We start from the raw sequence: 16,096 nt of genomic DNA, 5'->3' as shown, positions 1-16,096 counted from the left end.
AGCCCTTGCTGTCTAGGACTGCACATCTTCTGCATACATCCCTGAAGGATGTCACTGAAGCTTCTTGATGTCTTCTCCTACAGCCTCTATGTCTCTAGAGCAACCTCATCACTTCATTCTTGGAGCTTTTCCAGGACTGGTAACTGTGGCTAAAGACTAGGTAGATTGTGCAAGGAGTTGCAGATGGCTTTTAGAGATGTCGTCATTCTTTCTTTTCATCATCTGCTTGCTTTTTTCGCCCTTTTAGAAAGCTTCCAGAGGGTCTGATCGGACAATAATCTCATGGCAGGTAGAGAGGTGATAAACAAGGACAGCCTGATTGCTACCCACAGGGAAAGTTGCAGGCTGAGATGATTGTCAGACTAACATAATCCAGGCATTTTGGCTACTCAGGTGCTCTCGGAGGTGACTGATCCTTCCTCCTTCTCTGGAGATTTCTAGAGAGGTTGCTTTAAAATGTCTCAAAAGCCCAGTTCTTGTGGGACTTCTGTAGTGTTGGTGCGATCTCTGGAGCACTTGATCTCCAGTATCTTTATTCACTCTGGGGAGAGTCTTGGAAGAATATACACCCTTCAGGTGATGGTGATTTTTCATTGCCTTATGTGAGGTGAGGTGGACCTCAGCAGACGGCTCAGCTGGTGTTTTGTGCTACAATCTGCTCTTCAGCCTTTACCTCTGAACAGATTTGCACCTCAGAGGACTCTGCTAGATTTGAGAGACAGGGCTCTGATGCCTTGTAGGAAAGAAATGTTCAATCATTCCCTGCCTTCTTGTCCTGTTTCTCAGCCTACTGACAGCTCACAGCAATGGTGGCCCCGAGGAAAAGGCTTTGTGTAAAGTTAAGACAGATGGAATGACTCCCACGCAACTCTGGACCATGCAGAAATGCTGTTCCACATTATGAAAAGGTCAAGACAGAACTAGAACCGTTGAGATGTACAACAATGAAAGGCCTTTGACAACCTTCCCATTGTGGGAAGGATTTTGGCTTAGATCTTTCTTCCTTGGCATCTTCATAGACAAAAAGAGGACAGAGAAAATCACCTGGTTCATCCAGGACTGAATCTGCGGCATATGGACCGTGTGCCCCTCATCCCTTCAGCTACAAAGCACGGAGTCATCTCCCTGTGATTCTTCTGGAAGGGGAGCAGGACTTTGGGCAGTACCAGTACTGTCTTTTTCAGACTTCCTTAAAAGCTAAATGCCAAGTATTTCAAGAGCCTGAAATTGTGCCTTAGTTTATGTATAAATCTGGGAGCTCTGGCATCAGGTGGAACCGGAGGTAAGACTTTGTTGGCTTGAGAAGGCTCATGGGAGAGAGATGCCAAAAAGCCTGAGCGCTTATTTCTGCATGGGGAAGAAGGACAATTTCAACTTCTAAGTAACCGTCCACAGCAACCCGGTCATTAACTGGAGTGGCCCAACATGGGGAAAGGTGAATGAGCTGGAAAAATCAGAGGACCCGTGGCAGACCCAGTTTCCTCCCACTTCTTTGGCTCCCGCTCCTCGTCCTGGCGCGCTCAAGCACCAGTGTTTGTGTTGAGTAAGTCTCCAGCTTTGTGCCTGGGTTTCTCAGCCTTCATGTCAAGGTACTCCAAGATTTAGTTATCTTACCATGATCTTCCTTCCAGTCAATAAAATAGACTTAAAACCTTTGAAGTAGTGGGTTTCAGTGCACTTCAGTTGACTTCTGAGAGGATAGTTTTTCAAAGAAAGCTGCTAGCGTGCCACATCACTTCTCTGCTTGTTTTCTTTTTTTTTTACAGTTATGTAAATCCAAGGAGGCCAGACAGTAATGGAGGGAGATTAAAAAGTTACCATAAGGCAAGTCAGGGTGTGAACTTGCAGAGCATCAGCTAATTTGCAGTAACTGCCCATGTGTGTGCTCCTACCCTGCAGATCCCTTCAGCAATACCACTTACCTCTCATTTCCTTCAGGCTCAGAAGATACACATGAGCAGTTACTGCAGTCTCATGGATGTGTAGCAAGTTACAGCCTATCTCACCCCAAGGTGATTTATTCATCTGTCTGTATCCTCAGTAATCAAGCCACCATCTTAGGGAAAGATTGCCTCTCATTTATTTATGTCTGGCCTTATAACTTCAAACTAAGTTGCTAGTATGTCTTAATTTTCTCCATCTGTGAAAACAGATGCTGTTTATTTTGGATGATTTGCCAAGGGAGTCCAATTGCTGGGGCTTGTTATAGGAGTCAAAGTTGCTGTTGCTCCGTGACAGCGCTGGGCTCGCTGTCTCGCAGGCGCTCCCGATGAGCCCCTACATCTGCTGGGCTCGGGGCTCCCCGCGAATGTGCCCATGGAGCCTGGGGTTCTGGGACTTTTTTCCCCTTGATACCACAAAGATTTTAACTTGCAGCTTTGGAGGAGTACGAGACTGATGGGGCTATCCACAATGAAAGAAGTGTGAGATTGATCTAAATCTTTTATTCTCAGTTTAGTACCATTTTGTTTCCTCTCTGTGTGAGGCACCTTTGTGTCTCACCGCATGGCCTGTCTGCACAGACACTTTACATTTTTTCAGAAACACACATCCCGTGGGAATGTCATCCATGGCTGTGCTCCTCAGGCAGTGGGTTGGAGGTACGTTTAGACTTCCCAGCACAGACATCTTCTTTACAGCACACTGTTTGAGCAGAGGCTCTTTCTAATCACTCATTCAGTTTGGGGCAAGCTAAGATGCTTTTCAAGAGCCTACCAGTATTCTTCCTGATAGATGACCAGTCTTTCCCCCTCCCCACTCATGTTGGGCATTTCATGGGGCCACACGTCCAGCGATACAGAAAAGACTTGGTCAGTCATAGAGGGGATGTGGGAAGAAGCTTGTGGCTGATGGTTGTCCTGAAAAGTGCTTCTCTTCAAGCCCAGGATTCCCCAGGAGGGTCCGGCTGTGGTGTTAAGGTGCTAGCCCAGGTTCAGCTCTTGGCAGCCAAAGTTCAGTGGTTGCACTGGGGACTTGCTCTTCACCCCGTGTTTGTTGCAGGTGGTTTCGGCCAAATTCCTGGGAGCCTGTTCGCAGAAATGTTTTTTAATGACCTGTGTGTTATTGGCCAGCCAGGCCAGGTGAAAGCTGAGGGATTTAGGATCAGTGTCATGGGGGATTTGAATTAAGAAAACCCTGATCAAGAAGGAGAGTTCACCCAGCCAACTGCTGTGTAGGAACTTCACAAGTGCCCTGTGCAAAACTCTCTAGTCCAGCTCCCATCTGCTCTGCCACCTTCCCAAGAACTCCGAAGATACTTTTCAGTCATGCTCCAGGCTCAGCTGATTGTTTTCTGTCTATCGGACAAGGAGAAACCAGACCTGCCTGTGCTGAGCAGCCCTGCAGCGTGGCAGCAGGCAGGGCAGGTGACTTTGGCCGACGTTTAGTTGCCCAGTTGCTGCACTTCATCACTTTTCTCCATAAGGCGACGGCAATGTCAAGCCCGGTTCCTCCATTGCCTCAAAAGTCGGGAACGACAGAGTTTGAGGCTAAAGATAAGTGGTTTAAAATCCCAGTTTCCCCAGGGCTTCACCTTCTTTGTCGCATTATCTTCTGCAGTACTTCTTTGTTTTCTGCAGCTTTTGAGTTTATTTGTACATCTGAAGGGTCAGAGCGAGGGCTTTCCAGCACAGCAGCTTAGAGAAGACAAAGGCAGATTTTCTTTTGCTCGATCTCAGTGCTTGAACTGACCTGCTGTCCTGGGAGAGCCTTTCACCCGCTGCGGGAGGTGAAGGGTTGCTGGCAGAGAAGTCATGAGCTCACGGATGGCCACTGCCACTTTGAAAAAATAAAGTTATGATTAAAAAAAAAAAACCACCAAAAACAACTGTGAAAAGAGATACCGAAGGGGAGATGAGAGAGAAGCTCTATGCGTTTTGGTTGTCTTCAGTGTTAGACAGGGCTCCAGTCTTTTCTTTTTTCACAGACGGTTTGTAGAAGACGGGCCAATGCCAATGCAGTGCAACCCAAAGGAAGGAAGGATGCGGCTTTCTTTAAAACTGGGAAACGTATTTCTTTGGTGACCCTTTTTTCTCCTAAGCAAACTGAAAAACTCAGTCCATGTAACTCAAAAGCAAAAAAAAGATGATTTAAGAGAGAACCTCAGGAGCTGGGATCCAGGGCTCAGATCTCCTTCAGCAGGATGCCAACGCTCAGTTCTGTGGAGGTTTTTTGGGCAGGGTGGGAGGCAGGGGAGCGTGTCCTGCCCCAGCCAGCCCTCCGCTCTGCTCCCGGCGTGGCGCAGCCCGGGCACGCCAGCAGCAGCGTCAGGCCCTTTGCACAGCGGATCGGGGCTGCCTTGTGCAGAATTGGGCCCCACAGCCCATGTTTGGCTAGTAATAGCTTCCCAATTACACTTTAATGCAATTTAAAGAGACAGCCAATTAAATAATTAACCGTAGGGAAGAGGTTTTCTTCTTTCCAAATCTTGTTAATGCAAATATTTTGCAGCAGGCCACCCATGTTTCAGGAGCAGGCAGCGATTCCCCATTTCTTGAGAAACACTGACCTCCAGTGGGACTGCGCCTTTATCGCAACTGCTCCTGGCTTTCCTGAGCCTTCTATTTTGGAGCCTATAAAATGCAATTACGTAGAGGGGAAGAAAAATAAATCCATACGTTGTGTCTGAAGCATGTGTCACCTCCCTTTCCCTGCAGGCAGGCTTGTACGAGTAACGTAGGAATTGCATTTCTGACAAAAAGGGGGGGGGGGGGTGTGGAATTTGCACCAGCAAAGCCCCTGCTTCGTGGGAAAGCAGCGTTGCTTTTGGGCACGACTTCGTCTGCTCCTGCCCTGAGTCCAACCATCCCAGCCAGGCTCCGCAGGGCATCGAGCCCCCTGCAAGACCCCCCCTCTGTAGCCGGTTTCGGGGTGCGCGGGGCAGCTCCCAGCCCAGCAGGACTGGGCGAACTGGAATTGAGCTGCATAGACTTTACACCTCTCGTCTGAAGTCTTCAGAGAGGGTAGGAGGCCCCGCGGGCGCAACAGCCTGCCCTCGCTTCTCCCCCAGCGCGGCTGCTTCCCAGGCAGCTTTTGCATTTCTTGCTCCCTGGCTGTTGATAAATGAGGAATTTTTTTGCCTTCCAGCCGTCTGGAATTTAGGGGAATAATTACAACAGGAATTATCAGGGAGGGACTGGAACAGCTGGGACCTGAGCTTTCACCCACCTGGAAATCCAGGCACAGAGGGACGTATCCTGCATCCCTGCAGCGGGGAGGCTGGCGGTGCAAAACGCAGGGTTTGAACCTTGATCTGAGAGGTTTTTTCAGCCAGGCAGAGGCCCAGACATTGCAGGCCACGAGGGAGAAAGGTGAAAGAAGTAGATTTCTGCTGCAGGACAAGGCTTCTGCTTGCTGACGCTCTGCGTTTCGGGATGGATTTGCAAATGGAGCAAGGAGCTTGCCCTGCGGTGCTGGTCCTGTGCTTCCCGCTGTAGCTGCGTTTTGGCTCCGACGCGCCTCTCCGTTGCTTCACATCTGGGCTGGGGTTATACAAGGGGAACGAGAGGGTTTTGTTTTGCTCCTGGAGCATTCCAGCCAGCGCCTGTTGTGGTTTAGGGCGTGGGTTTTACTTGGGGGGGGCAACTGGAAAGAGGGCTCGTTTGTCGAAAATGGGCCGAGTGGGGATGCCAGGGGCTGCACAGCCTTGCCCAGCACCTGAGGGCAGGATTGGTCCCACCTGAGCTCCTCCTTGGAGATGTCCCTCAGCCCGCTCCAACCCCCCCCCCCCCAGCAGCCGTCTGCCCCGTGCGTGCCTGTCACAGCACCCACAGTTGCGAATGGGCTTCCCGGAGGCTCCATCACACAGAATAGACTTGGGGATCGGTTCGTGGGCTCAGCTCCCCTTATCCCTCTCCAGGTCCCCCCACTCTGCCCAGCCAGGATGCTGCCAGGTACCCCTGGGGCACCAAAAATATATTGCTGATGTGTTTGAAGCAGCCGTGCCGGTGCAAGCAGCTGCCTGCTCGCGTTGCTTCTGGCACTGGGACGTGGCACTGGTCCTGCCCAGGGATGGCTGCCCACCCTGGGGCATCGCCAAGGTGGGCTGGATCCCCGGTTGCTTTGCCTGGAGCAGAGCAGGGATTGCTGGTGTGGTCCCTCCTGCTGCCCCCAGAAATAAGGAGAAAACAGGGGTGCTGCCTGTGAGTTGGCTTTGGTGCTCCAGGTGGGGTTTCTCAGCTTTTCGGCGTCCACTTGGCAAAACTTGGGGGGTTTTGGGCCACCCCTGGGTGACAGCCCTGGCTCTGTTTTCCAGTGCGCTGTGCGGAGCTGCAGATCCAGCTGACGGAGTCTGTGTCCACACTGGCTGGCCAAAAGGAGCTCATCGCCAAGCTGGAGCACGACCTCAGCACCATCCAGGCCCTGTCCGCCGTGCATCGCCCGGATGCAGAGGTAACCCTGACCCACGACACTCGGCTCTTGGCAGTGGGCAGGGATCACTCAAAATGGCCCCAGAGGTTCACTGTCACTGATGGAGGGGTCAACAGCAGGCATCAGGGTTGTTTTGTCCCCTCCTCTTTTTTTTCCTTCTTTCTTTTTTTCTTCTTCTTTTTTTCCTTCTTTTTTTCCTTCTTTGTTTTTCCTTCTTTGTTTTTTCCTCCTTTTTCTCCCAACTCGCCCAGCAGAGGGTTGCATTGTGCCCGTGCAATGGATGGTACTGGTGCGGGAGGGAGTCGTGGTGGTGGCATCCAGGGACCATCCAGCCCTTCTCCTTCCCGGGCAAAGGATGGGATTTGAGGGTTGAACGCCAGCCTCTCCACGTTGTCTCAGTCTTGATCTTTGCAGGGTGCTTGTTTGTCAGCAACGCTCCCACGAGGCCGTGGGTGCCGGGGCAGTAGCAGGACCCAGGAGGGGTTTGCTTTGACCAGGCACCTTTGGGTGGGTGGGAAATACTTAATCCCTTCTGCTTGTGCTGCCCAGGGTGCGGCTGTTCCCAGCCTGGAGAAGATACCTGAGCCCATCAAGGAGGCCACGGCGCTGTTTTACGGTGAGAGGCGGGCGCAAAGCTGGAGCCGTGCTGCGAGCCAAGGTGCTGGCAGGGGCCATCCTGGTGCCATGGGTAGGGTGGTCACCTCTCCGGGGATGGCGGCGCGAGGATGCTCCTAAGCCGGCACAGACATCACCTGCCCAGCATGTCCGTCACTGGGGCCAGTGATGGGTTTTCCATGCTCAGCATGGTTTGCTGGTCCTCCAGCTGCTCCCGAGATGGTGCAGCAGCCCTGTGCCAGGCCTGGCTCCGTGCCGAGTCAGTGAACCCAGGCTGAACCAAACACCCTGCACTTTTAACTCCCGCTCTTTCCACACCAAACCCCCTCCAGAGCCAGTGAGCTAAACATTTCCTTTACATTGGCTCCTGCGCCGAGGTCTGCAGGAGAAAATGAATCAAACAAGTAATGACACTTGGCTCCTCTGGAAGAAAACCCACTTCCTTTCTGGGTTTTTTTTTGTTGTTGTTTTTGGTTGTTTTTTGTTTTGAAAGGTTTTGAAAACACATCATAAACAATATCACAGCAACAGTCCCACCAAGCCAAACAACCTGCAGCCACCCATCCTGCGCTATGAATAGATCCTCTGTGCAGCCGGTTGAGTCACGGCCTTGGGGACGTATTTCTCCTTGGCCGTGGATGCCTCCCACTGCTGGGAAGGCAGAGTGGAGAGGGATGGCCGCAGCCCCCCCCGGGGCATCGGCAGAGCCCCATCATGGGGGGCAGCTGCATGGGGCACCCACAAAATGGGGCTCCTGGGCACGGCAAGCTGGCAATGGCTGCGGCCGAGCAGCCCCTGCTTTGCTGGCGTGGCTGAAAGAGGAGAAAGTACAAAATGGGGGTGACCGTTTTGCAAGGAGGGGAAGGGGAGAGAAGAGTATGTGGATGGAGGGGCAGGTTGCGGCACTGGGTCTTTTCTTAGGGCTACGGCTGCTGCAAAAGCTGCGGGATGGAGTTGTAGCAGGGACTGGGAGGGTTGGGGTCATGGGAAGGAAGGCAGCCACGGGTTGCACCAAATAACGTGACTGGTTGTCCCTGGGGAGTGAACCTGTCCATTCCCAGGATAAAGTCCCCCAAAAATGAACAAAAGCATAAAAACTAGTCCGCGCTGTAATAGCTGTGCACAGGAATTTGTCTGCCTGGGTGCCCCTGAGGTCCCGCGGTGTCAGAGGGGGAACCTCAAGCTAAGCCCTGCTTCCTCCGGGATAGAGGGGGGGCATCTGCCAGGTCACCTCTCATACCAAACCTTGTCTGCAGGTCACCCGCCGTCCCCCGGCACCTCGTTCCCCGAGGGGCAGGTGGACTCGCTCCTCTCCATCATCTCCAGCCAGAGGGAACGATTCCGGGCCAGGAACCAGGAGCTGGAGGGGGTACGTCGGGTGGGGAAGGTGGCCAGTGGGGGCTGCAGGACCTGCAGTCTGGAGCTGGCTGCTTTAATGACCTGCAGGGAATTTATTATCAGCACAACGCAGTCAGCGCCACTGCAAGCGAGAGAAAAATCTATTCTGCTGTTAGCAGGACCAAAGCCTCCCCCAGCCCATCGGTGTTGCTCCAGTTGAAGGACAGGTCCGAATCCCTGTTGCCTTGCACGTGTGCTTGGCCGTCTGACACAGCGTTCAGGGGTGCCCTATAAAAAGCACATAGGGACTGTGGTTTGGAGTAAAAACCTAATAGCTCTACAAATTGAAGCACAGCTCAAAATGACCTCTTCAAAGCCAGCAGGCTGGCTTTCCACCTCCTGTGGGGCAAGGTCTCAGCCCAAAGCCACCCACAGCCACCCTGGCTGTCCGGCCCTTCTTCGGCCACGGAGGGATCAGGCTCGTTAATGGTTCAGGACTGGAGGCCCCGTTCAGCAGCAGCTGGGACAATTTTAATTTGGGAGCAATTTTAATTCAAAACCGTAGGATTTTAAGTACTGAGAGGGGGCTAAACTCTGGCTGGACGCACCAAATCAACACCCCCTTCTGCCTTCCACCCGGGCAGATCCTGTCCTCCCCCCCAGCCTCGCTGCTAACAGCCCCCTCATCCCCCCATGCAGGAGAACCGCATGATGCAGCACACGGTGCACGCTCTGCAGAGCGAGCTGGACAACCTGAGAGCCGACAACATCAAGCTCTACGAGAAGATCAAGTTCCTGCAGAGCTACCCCGGCCGGGTGAGTGGCTGTCTGTCTGTCCATCCTCTGGCTGGGTTCACACGGACGGACAGACTCCAAATGCAGACCATTACCCTATGTGTACAGGAGCAATGGGGAAATCGCACATTACCCACATGCACCTTGCATGAAAGTTAGAAAATCGGAGCTAATTGGGGTGAAGAAGGGTTGAATGTTCTGTATAGAGGAGCAGGTACCCAGCCTCTCTGCTGGGAAGGTAGTTTTTAACTGTGCTGAAGGGTGGCTGACATTTTTGATGACAGAAGCTCGGATTTCCTCCCCAAAAGAGCTGCTACAAACCCCTTTGCTCCCTGCCAGCAGCGTGATGCTCCAGCAGGCAAGTCATGGATACTCCTGCCCAGCCAGGCAGCAAAAGGTTAAATTGGGACCTTCTGCAATAAATCCCTGCAGTCAGAGGCTGAAAAACAACTCATCCTGTCATACCTATGTTCATTCCCCAACACTCTGAATTTCTTGTGGCCAGCAGAGAGAGCTGCTCGGCTTCTCGCTCTCCTGGGCAGCCAGGGCCTGTCCCCAAAAGAGCAGAAACCAGCCCAAAACCATCCCAGTAACACCAGGAGGAGGCTGGGGAGGGGGGGGGCAGACTTTGCTGCAACCTGCTTTGCTCATGCCACGTCCCTTGGGGGTTTCATCCCTGGAAATCCCTGGGGGTTTTGGCAGCGGGTCAGGGAGCTTTCAGCTGCAACCACTTCCTCGGTTGGAGCTGGGCTACCGTGACCTCGGGCTTTCCTTATAAATGCAAAAGTGACAATAACGGGGGGGGGGAGGACATCAGTTCGAACGCCGGCTCCTCGCCCTGCCTGCTGCTTGCCCTGCCGTCCTCCCCCAAAGCTGCTGAGTGGACTGAGTCCTTTTTACTGATGGATATTTTAATAGCGTTTGGGGATGGGAAACTCCTACAGCCGTGAAGGACCTTATTTGGTTCTTTTATTTATGTCTCACTGATGACGCTGGGTTGGGCCCTCTGACATTTTTGCCCGTTTCTCCCGCGGAAGATCATCCCCCTGTTTATCTGCTGCCACAAGGCAACCCCTGAATGCCATTCACATGATCTAAAGAGCAAAAGCCTTCGACGCAGCAGCACAGAGGATTGCATAATTCACCACCTAATCGGGCATGTGACACGTTAAAAATACTCATCAAAGATCATTCAATAAGGCCAGGCTATAGCGAATTCATCGCCCCTAAATTGGGAGCTGGTCTCATCGCTGGCTTCTGACTGCGCGGTGACCCGTGGATCGTATTGCGGTGTGTAAGGGCATATTTGCTAAAGGTCTGCGTGCAGCGGGGTTTACCCGCGGTGAAACGGAGCCACCGGCCAGCATGCTGGGGTGGTCGGGCAGGAGGACAACCAGCGGCACGTAGTAAATGGTCCAGAAAGACCTTGGTAAATGTCAGCATCATGGTGCTGGCAGGGCAGAGCTGGAGAAGGCACGGTGCTGGGGGAGAGAGATGGATTAGCACCGGAGCCCTTGAGCAGGGGCGTGCAGCCCACGTAGCTGAGAGCCAGGGCTCGCACTGGACTACGATCATGCCTGGTGGCAGCACGTGCTGTTTCCAGGCTGGTTTTGGGTAGGAACGGCGTGAAATCTGCATTTCTTGTGACCTGCAGAGGTAGCATTGGAGAAAGGAGGAGCAGGGATGTGCAGGCTGCGCGAGCATCCTCGGGGCTCGCTGCCGCCGTTCCTCCAGCACCGCCTGCGAGGCTGCGCGAGGGGAACCTCCATCCCGGGAGGAGTTTAAAACCCAGCCTGTCTGAACCGACCTAAATCTTTCGCTTCTTTGAAGGAGTATCCTTCATTTTCCTTGCCCTTTGCCCAGCTAATAACAGCTGTATGTTTAAACAATTATTTCCTCCTCCTAAACTGCTGTCTCCCTCCTACCTGGCCCAGCAGCAAAGGAATTCAGAGTGGGATTTGTGCTAGCCCAGGCATTTCCAGATGAGCTCTCTGGGGTGACACAGACGACTATTATTTCACAGAAAGGGCAAAAAACAGGGAGACACAGGTGGAGTCCCCATGGAAGAAAGGACTTTGTTAAATAGCTCCTGTTGTGCTTCTCCTTTTTGAAGGGGACAGATGCTGTCGGCCCCACAGGTCAGCTCTGGGCTGTGCTGCTCCATCCTTTGGGGGTGATATCTTCCAAATGAGCAGCTCAGGGGGGTTGGGGGGGCTCTGTCCCTGTGCTGGGTGTCCGTACACCTCTTGCACTGGACGGGGATAGGCACAGGCAGCTACGCCAGCACCGGTGCCCGCTGGCTCTCACCCTGCCTTTGCTCCCGCAGGGCGGCAGCAGGGACGACACCGAGCAGCGCTACTCCTCCCAGTACGAAGAGCGCCTGGACCCCTTCTCCTCCTTCAGCAGGAAGGTATGAAAAGTCCCCGGCACCCTCCCTCCGCATTAGCCCTTCCTTCTGCCACGGGATCGTTGCCTTCCACGGCCAGGGTAGGACTCACACGGCCCCGGTTTTGGCACCGCAGAGCGTGGCTTTGCCCGGCGTAGGGAGGAAAGAGGCTTTGCAGCACGCTGCGGGCGATGAGCGGGTTGCTTTGCTCGGTTCTGGTTTTGCTCACAGCAAGGTGGTCTGGGTGTGTTGAAGGGAGGGAGTAGCCAGAGAATGAAACCTCTCAGGGAAATTATTTTATGACTCGGATGAAATCCAGGGACAGCACAAAACACACTCAAATGCCATTCATTTTAAAAAATAATTTAAAAAAAAAAAGCCGTTGTCCACACCCAGTGTCCCCTACAGCTGTGTGTATGGGGGCATGGGAGCATCCCAAGGCACAGAGCTCCTTCCCTGATTTGCAAACCCCAAATCAGCCCTTCGAGGCTCAAAAATCAGCTTCTTGTACTGTTTACTTGCAGGAACGCCAGCGGAAGTACCTGAGCCTCAGTCCCTGGGATAAAGCCACGCTGAGCATGGTGAGTGGGCTGCACCCGCTGTGCCACAGTGGGTGACAAGAGGTTTTTAGCCCAGCGCCTGCACTGGGAATGCTGCTGCTGGGCTTGGCCATGGGTGGGGGACAGACACCATCCCTGCTCCGCCGGGCAGGGGTGCAGTCCATGCCCCAGCTCAGTTTGGGAGAACTCACTTTCCTCCCTTCCCCTTTCCTTCCCTTTTCCCCCACTCCATCCCACAGCATCCCAGGGGGTCCTGGCCAGAACGGGTGACCCAGACCCAATCCGGCCAGCGATGCCACAGCCCAGGTCGCTGCAGTGTCAGGGCACAGCCCGGGAGCTCGGGGACAGCATGTGTCTCAGAGGATCGCCATGAACTTCTGTCTCTCCCCCGGGCAGTGCTGGGAGGAGGATGCACTGGGCTGCGGGAAGCAGCTCTCCTCTGGTTTGTAACACGGCTGGGGGGGCTCAGCACCACACTCCCAGCTGAGGGCTGGCCCGGGGGCAAAACCTTTTTGCACACAGTGTGCAGTCGGGGTTAGCTCAGCCGGACTCCCCATAGAAGACTCACCCAGAGAGCCCCGGCACCCCGCACGGCTGGGGAGCAGGCGAGCACCAGGCTGCGAAGGGTCCCGCTCCAGGGGAGGTGCTCTGCCTTGCACAGCACAGCATCCTCGGGCGCATAGTGGTTTCTTGCCTCATTCTTCAGAAAAACCTCTTCTCGAGCCCTGACCCTTCCTGCTCTCCCAAAAAAGCATCGGGGAAAATATTGGGGAGCTGCCAGTGTCTGCAGCAGCAGAGGGTCCTTGCCTGAGCCGTAGCGGGCAGGAAGGCTGCTGCTGCCACGGTGGGTATTGGGTACCATCTCTTAGGGATGAATGCTGCTTTCCGAGCTAAAAGTGTTGTTACTGAGATCTGACATTATCTGTGACATGAGCAGCAGGCTCGGGATCAGGTTTTGGCTGAGCTAACCCCCGGCTGTCTGGCACAACAGAGGTTAATGTGGGACCGCTGGTCTGCAACAGCCACAGAATACAGAACTATCTTGTAATAAAGGCAAAGTTGTCATTTGCATAAAAACCAAGCAAATGCCAACATGAATATGGATTGGGTGGCGTGCCAGCACCACGGAGAATTAATGAAAGGCATTTACAAAAAAAACTGACTTAGGGGAGTTATTCCTTGGGAATATTTAAGAACATAATCTTGTTTGTTACAGCAGCCTCCGCCGTGGCCATGAATAGCAAAGAAGATTTCAGCCCAGAGTTGGTTTGGTGGGAGATCTGTGGGTTTTAATGCCAGCTTTGGAAAGCCCACCTCGTGGTTTGGGGAATGTGCTTATGTCCATAATGAATCCCTAACGTTTACAGCAGGAATAAAAAGTTCTATGTAGGAAGGTAGGATCCATCCTTCGTAAGCTGCTTTTCTAGGCTGCGGTTAGTCCCGGCTTTGGCTCTACTGAAGGGATGGACACAAAGATGTTCCCATTGGGACTCCAGTGCCCTGGGCCAGAAGGGCTCAGACATTGTCAGGGTCTGGCTGCTGTTCAGTGGCCTCCCCAAAATGAGGGGTTGGAGCACGACACTGCCCGGTCCCGCAGGGTTTCTCGTACCCAGCGAGCTCGGACATGTCTGCGGGCTGGCACAGGACTGGCAAAGGTGGAGGGTAAGTCTTTCAGGATAGACCTCGCAGAGCTAGAGAAATGGGTAAACCTGCAGACCAGGGTACTAGTGAGGTTTTGAAGATGTCGAAGGCATTTCCATGTTCCTGGTTGCTCTCTGAAATCCCCCAGGGCAATGTCCACCTGGCACTCCCTACTTTGGGGGTGCTTTGCTTTAGCCCGAGCAGTGCTGTGTGCCTTCCCAAGGGCCGTTGATGCTCCTCCACCTCGTGTCCTCTCCCGCAGTGGTACCCACCGTGCTGGGGACCGGCAGCAGGAGGAAGCAGCACGTGCCTGAGAGCTCATGCTCAGGGGTGAGGAAGCAGGGGTGAAGACCTTCCCTTAAATACAGTTATTTGTGACAAGTTGGAAGAGCAGTGGGACAAGCTGTGGGACCCCAGGGACGCTGCCTGGATCACCAGGTCCAGCCATAAGCCTCCCCCGGGCAGCAGCAGGGCTGTTACTGGGGAAAGCAGCCAAGGGTCCAGCACACAGCTCCCCTAAAATCAATAGCCTAGCAGCGACTGGCATCCTTGAGAGCGTACATTTTCCAAGGTGCTCAGCCATCACTGCAGCCTGGCAGAGGGTGTTCACGGCTCTCAGCAAGCACATTGCCTTGCCACTGCCAAAGCTGGGCACTCCACACTGTACCAAGCCTTTAATCCCACTTCACCGGCTCTTTGCTGCCGGTGGGTCCAGAGCCACGGCACGGGACCACAGTTGCTTTAGGCTGAGCTGGCTGGAGGTTTGCAGGGAGGGATGCCAGGAGCTGGAGGAGCGTGCAAACCCCGGGGTGCAGAGTGGTCACCCTTAAAACATGCCAGGGCGCTTGGGAGGCTGTACCATCGCTGTGGGTCTGGCTACAAAATCCTCCTCGGAGTCATTCCTGGGGTCCCACAGCAGAGCTGGGGTGCAGGCAGGGCTGCGCAGCAAGGCCAGCCTTCGGGAACGCCGGCGTAGCGTTTGCTCAGCCACCCTGCTGAGGAGGCGGCGAGGGGACGCTGCAAATCACAAGTTGTTTGAGCTGATGAATTAAAAATGTGTGAGACTTAATTACTGCCGGGGTTTCTCTCCGGAGCAGCGCTGTGCCGCAGGCAGGCACTGAGTCAGGGCTGGTGCAGGGGGAGCAGGCAGAGCCAGTGGAGAAAGCTGGGGTAAAAGCAGCTCAAAATGAACTCTGAGAGTTTTCAGCGCAGGAAACCCCACGGTTCGCAGCCCTGAATTCACCTTGATTTGGGCAGTTTTGGGCTGAGAGCATCGGCACTTGTGGTAGTCACCTTGAAGGAGGGCAGCTGCTCAGAGATGGGCACAGATGGGTGGCAAAGCATCCCATCTCGCCTGCACGTTTACGTAGGGTCTAGCACAAACAGGGCCCTGATCTCAGCCAGGGTGTCTCCAAGACTGTGCGCAGGGAGGGCTGGTTTCCACTGAACCACATTAAAATGGGATTTTCTGTTCTGCTCTTGCTGCAGGGGCGGCTCATCCTGTCCAACAAGACAGCTCGTACGGTTGCCTTCTTCTACACCCTGTTCCTACACTGCCTTGTCTTTCTGGTAAGTGCGGGGGCCATGGGGGGGGGGGGGCACCCCAAAAAGGTGTCAGCAAGCATCCCATCCAGGGGCATTTTTTGCTTTTTTAAGATATTAAGCCAAGCGAGTGCTATCTCACTGGCTCTGGAGGCACAGGGCAGCTGAGACCGTGGGCAGCACGGCTCAGCGGAGACACATACATGCCAATAAATATCCCCCTCGGCTTCATGGGGCGGGAATGGCCACCCTTGGGTGGGCACGGACTTGCCCAAGGACAGGAGCTGGAAGCCATCTGTGTCTTCATGTCGTGCCTGGAAACAGCCGTGGGGCCCTGATGCCACCGTCCTGGGAGCTCACACAGGGTTTAGCCTATTTGGGTGCAGGTCTGGTTCGCCATCCCTGCACACAGGCAAGCAAGTCCTCTGCTCGTCAGGCAGCAAAATTTTGATTAATTATTGTGAAGCTAATACCATAAGCAATTTTAGGAATAAAATACATCCCATGACCCCACACTGCCTGTTTCCAGACCGTGTGCAATTCCACCTTCCTATTTCTGCGTACATCCCTTATCCTCCTGCTTGGAGCTTGGTTATGTTCACTGCCTCTCCAAGTGATGAGCTCTGCCTCTGCATTATGCTGTGCGAGCTGTGCTTCTCCCCACGGTTCTTACTTGCCCTGTGGCTCTGTTTTTCTCTAGTTTTCAAATTTTCATGACTGTACGTAGGGTTGGAAATAGAGAGGTAGAGGTTCGGTTAGGAATAGAGGCTTGAGCCAGCCCAAATCCCCTGGGATTCAGCTGTGGTGCAAACTCCTCCTATATTCTTGCAGTTTCTGGGAGTTTATTTAT

The 16,096-nt window shown here is 53.7% G+C and overlaps 1 protein-coding gene across 1 annotated transcript in view; it reads left to right on the top strand.

Moving 5' to 3' along the window:
• CUX1 (cut like homeobox 1) overlaps positions 1 to 16,096 on the top strand; it is a 283,317-nt gene that overhangs the window by 263,773 nt on the left and 3,448 nt on the right. The window contains exons 15-21 of the mRNA XM_069791426.1: positions 6,254 to 6,390; positions 6,919 to 6,985; positions 8,241 to 8,353; positions 9,022 to 9,138; positions 11,444 to 11,527; positions 12,028 to 12,084; positions 15,193 to 15,273. Of these exons, the coding sequence (XP_069647527.1) occupies positions 6,254 to 6,390; positions 6,919 to 6,985; positions 8,241 to 8,353; positions 9,022 to 9,138; positions 11,444 to 11,527; positions 12,028 to 12,084; positions 15,193 to 15,273 (656 nt within the window). The remainder of the gene's footprint in view (positions 1 to 6,253; positions 6,391 to 6,918; positions 6,986 to 8,240; positions 8,354 to 9,021; positions 9,139 to 11,443; positions 11,528 to 12,027; positions 12,085 to 15,192; positions 15,274 to 16,096) is intronic.

This window comes from Haliaeetus albicilla, chromosome 9, assembly GCF_947461875.1.
Source record: "Haliaeetus albicilla chromosome 9, bHalAlb1.1, whole genome shotgun sequence".
Lineage (NCBI taxonomy): Eukaryota > Metazoa > Chordata > Aves > Accipitriformes > Accipitridae > Haliaeetus > Haliaeetus albicilla.
Note: the sequence above shows the minus strand (reverse complement) of the source record. Positions and strands in the feature narration are given on the sequence as shown.